Genomic DNA, 3,705 nt, shown 5'->3' with positions numbered 1-3,705 from the left:
GTGAGCCGAGATCATGCCATTGCACTCCAGCCTGGTAACAAGAGCGAAACTCCGTCCCAAAAAAAAAAAAAAAAAAAATGTGCTCACCTAGGCCGGGTGCAGTGGCTCACGCCTGTAATCCCAGCCCTTTGGGAGGCTGAGACAGGCAGATCATGAGGTCAGCAGTTTGAGAACAGCCTGGCCAACATGGTGAAACCCTGTATCTACTAAAAATACAAAAAATAGACCGAGGTGAGTGATCACCTGAGGTCAGGTGTTCGAGACCAGCCTGGCCAACATGATGAAACCTTGTCTCTACTAAAAATACAAAAATTGGTTGGGTATGGTGGTGGGAGCCTATAGTCCCAAGTACTAGGGAGGCTGAGGCAGGAGAATCACTTGAACCTAGGAGGCAGAGGTTGCGGTGAGCCGGGGTCACACCACTGCAGTCCAGCCTGGGCAACAGAGTGAGACTCTGTCTTAAAAAATATATATACGGCCGGGCGCGGTGGCTCACGCCTGTAATCCCAGCACTTTGGGAGGCCGAGGTGGGTGGATCACGAGGTCAAGAGATCGAGACCATCCTGGTCAACATGGTGAAACCCCGTCTCTACTAAAAATACAAAAAATCAGCTGGGCATGGTGGCGCATGCCTGTAATCCCAGCTACTCAGGAGGCTGAGGCAGGAGAATTGCCTGAACCCAGGAGGCGGAGGTTGCGGTGAGCTGAGATCGTGCCATTGCACTCCAGCCTGGGCAACAAGAGCGAAACTCCGTCTCAAAAAAAAAAAAAAAATTATATATATATATATATACACACACACACACACACACACACACACACACACACACAATAATCAGGCATGGTGGCAGGCACCTGTAATCCCAACTACTCAGGAGGCTGAGACAGGAGAATTGCTTGAAACTTGGAGACAGAAGTTGTAGTGAGCTGAGCATGTCACTGCACTACAGCCTGGGCAACAGAGCAAGACCCTGTTTCGGGGAAAAAATGTGCTCACCTTACATTTGTCAGCAAAATCCAAGACTAAGATATTTTTTATGACCAGCAAAAGTAGCTAGGTTAAGATACCTCACAATTACATATAGAATTGATTCTTAGCCCCTCTTCAAATCCCATTTCAAACTGAACAGTCTGGTTATTTTCAGAAATACTCATTTGTGCTTCCTAGGAAACTGAGAGACCAAGAACATAAATTCCACTGAATTGGAGACAAGTGTAAGATTTATAAAGAAAAATTGATGAACCTTTGTTCTTTACAGCCAAGATGATATTGCTACCATTCTGTCTAAAGTGCCCCTGGAGAACAACTACCTGAAGAATGTAGTCAAGCAAATTTACCAAGATCTGCTTCAGGACTGCCACTTCTACCACTAGACCCTTGGACCACCATTAGAACAACCCAGTGGAATGTCGTCGATATTATGTCAGGATCCCATTGCTCTGTAGCCTTTGTCTTTAGGTCATTACAAGCTGAGTAAAATTCCTTCTGATGATGTTATAGTTAATCTGTATGCTTTTTAGATCTCTGCAGAATGATGGTGATGAAGACTGGAATGATGAAAGGCCTATTATCAACTTATTCATCTTTGTACCAAAGGTTTAAGTAATAGGACACTGAGGAAAAATTTCTCCTAATTAAACTAGTGCTTTCTGCTTTAGTACAAGCCCTAAGGATTAACTTTTAAGAGGAAGTGTCACCACGGACAAAAACATTAGCCATTTTCCCACAAAATTTCTTTTTGTTTTCCTACACTAAAACAAAAAGAGAGAAAGCAATAGCACTCAGCCATAAATCCCATAGATAGAACTATGATTTTTAAGTAGCCTGGCTTCTGCCTAGCCATTATTTCTTCAGTAGGGATGTATCTGTCTACAAACTATTCATCTTTTTTCTCCATTACTAAAATGCTATTAACAGAAAGCAAGGCCAGGCCAGTCGGTGGCTCACACCTCCCAGCAGTTTGGGAGGCCAAGGTAGCAGATAGCTTGAGTCCAGGAGTGCGAGACCAGCCTGGGCAACATGGCGAAACCCCACCTCTACAAAAAAATACAAAAATTAGTCAGACATGGTGGCTCGCACCTGTGGTCCCAGCTGCTTGGGAGTTTAAGGCAGAAGGATCATTTGAGCCCAGGAGGAAGAGGTTGCAGTGAGCCAAGACCATGCCACTGCACTCCAGCCTAGGCAACAGAGCAAGACCATGTCTCAGAAAACAAAGAGAAAGCAATAGCACTCCAGCTATTGAAATGGTTGCCATTTTTTTGAGGGCCTTGCTTTTTATTCTTTGGTGTCTATTAATGTTTTCTTAATAAGTATGGTTTTTCTAGGGAAAGTGAATTCATTTTTGTCTAGTGTATATATGTAAATATATTAATGTTTTTGTGTTTGTGATGTAGTAAGGAGATGTATATAGAAATTCATTGAGGTATATAGATACTCATCTGCATAGCCAATTTCCATCTTTCTGAGGAATGTTTTACAGCAAAATTTTCTATTTTCTTTTATTACATAATGACATATCAAACAATATTACATCCAAATCACTAGTTTTATTAATTTCTAGCACTGATAGACTTACTATTGCTCTATTGTTTTCTGATGCCTACCCTTGTTATGCATATTGTTAAATGACCAATATTATGTATGAAGTAGACTAAAAAAATTTTACTCAAACTTCAGTCATATCATAATTGTGATAATTTTTGTTTTATATTCTAAACCAAAATATATTTGCATTCTTAAACTAATTTGTCTCAGAATTTTGCTTTATGCTTTAGGATCAGTTTAAAGTCCTGTGGGTCCCATGAATGTTACTGTCCCTCTTTCTGAGCTATACATCAAAAGACATAAGTTTCAAAAGTCAACACAAAACTCATTTGCCATAAAAATCAAGATACAGATGTTCTGTTTCCATAAATTCCTTGAAAAACTGTAAAGTCATCAGTATGGTCTGTTTCCCTTGAAACTTAAGTTAGCTTTCTTATTGGATTTGTTTTATTTATTTTCTGTTAGTCTGAAAAGTAAAGATTTTGTTTTATGCATTTTAGTAACCTGCAACAACCAGCTCTAAGAATGATTTGGCTTGTAATTACGGTCTGTGTTTTTTGGGATTTGGAGTACGTAATCGTAATATTTACTTAGTTATGTATTTTTCTTTGTTCAAGGTATTGGCTAGTTTCATTAATTTTTTAGAAGTTTTTCTTTCATTGGTTAGAAAGCAGATTACATTTTACACTATTAAAATAAGTCTATTACTTGAAATCTTTTGTGAGTAGTGTTTCTTTATAAAGAGTATTTTAGCATTTATCTAATAGACCTTTGAAGATATACCAAAGAAACCTTCCTTTAGGGACACCCACCTATTTCAAAACTGAGTTTAGGTAAAGTGTAATGGCTCACACCTGTAATACCAGCACGTTGGGAGGCCAAGTTGAGCAGGTAGCTTGAGGCCAGGAGTTCAAATCCAGCCCAGGCAACATAGCAAGACCGTGTCTCTAAAAAAAAATTTTTCTTAGCCAGGTGCAGTGGCTCACACCCGTAATTCCAACACTTTGGGAGGCCAAGGCAGGCAGATCACCTGAGGTCAAAAGTTTGAGACCAGCCTGACCAACGTGGAGAAACCCTGCCTCTACTAAAAATACAGAATTAGCTGATCATGGTGGCACATGCCTGTAATCCCAGCTACCTGGGAGGCTGAGGGAGGAGAA

General features: G+C 40.3%; 1 protein-coding gene across 1 annotated transcript in view; it reads left to right on the top strand.

The window, feature by feature from the left end:
• KNL1 (kinetochore scaffold 1) overlaps positions 1-1,687 on the top strand; it is a 73,494-nt gene extending 71,807 nt beyond the window's left edge. Inside the window, exon 26 of the mRNA XM_032261126.1 lies at positions 1,260-1,687. Within this exon, the coding sequence (XP_032117017.1) occupies positions 1,260-1,374 (115 nt within the window). The 3' untranslated portion in view covers positions 1,375-1,687. The remainder of the gene's footprint in view (positions 1-1,259) is intronic.
• Positions 1,688-3,705: the final 2,018 nt, after the last annotated feature.

Source organism: Sapajus apella, unplaced genomic scaffold (assembly GCF_009761245.1).
Source record: "Sapajus apella isolate SASKATOON/1434 unplaced genomic scaffold, GSC_monkey_1.0 scaffold122, whole genome shotgun sequence".
Lineage (NCBI taxonomy): Eukaryota > Metazoa > Chordata > Mammalia > Primates > Cebidae > Sapajus > Sapajus apella.
This window is presented reverse-complemented; position numbering and strand designations above follow the sequence as displayed.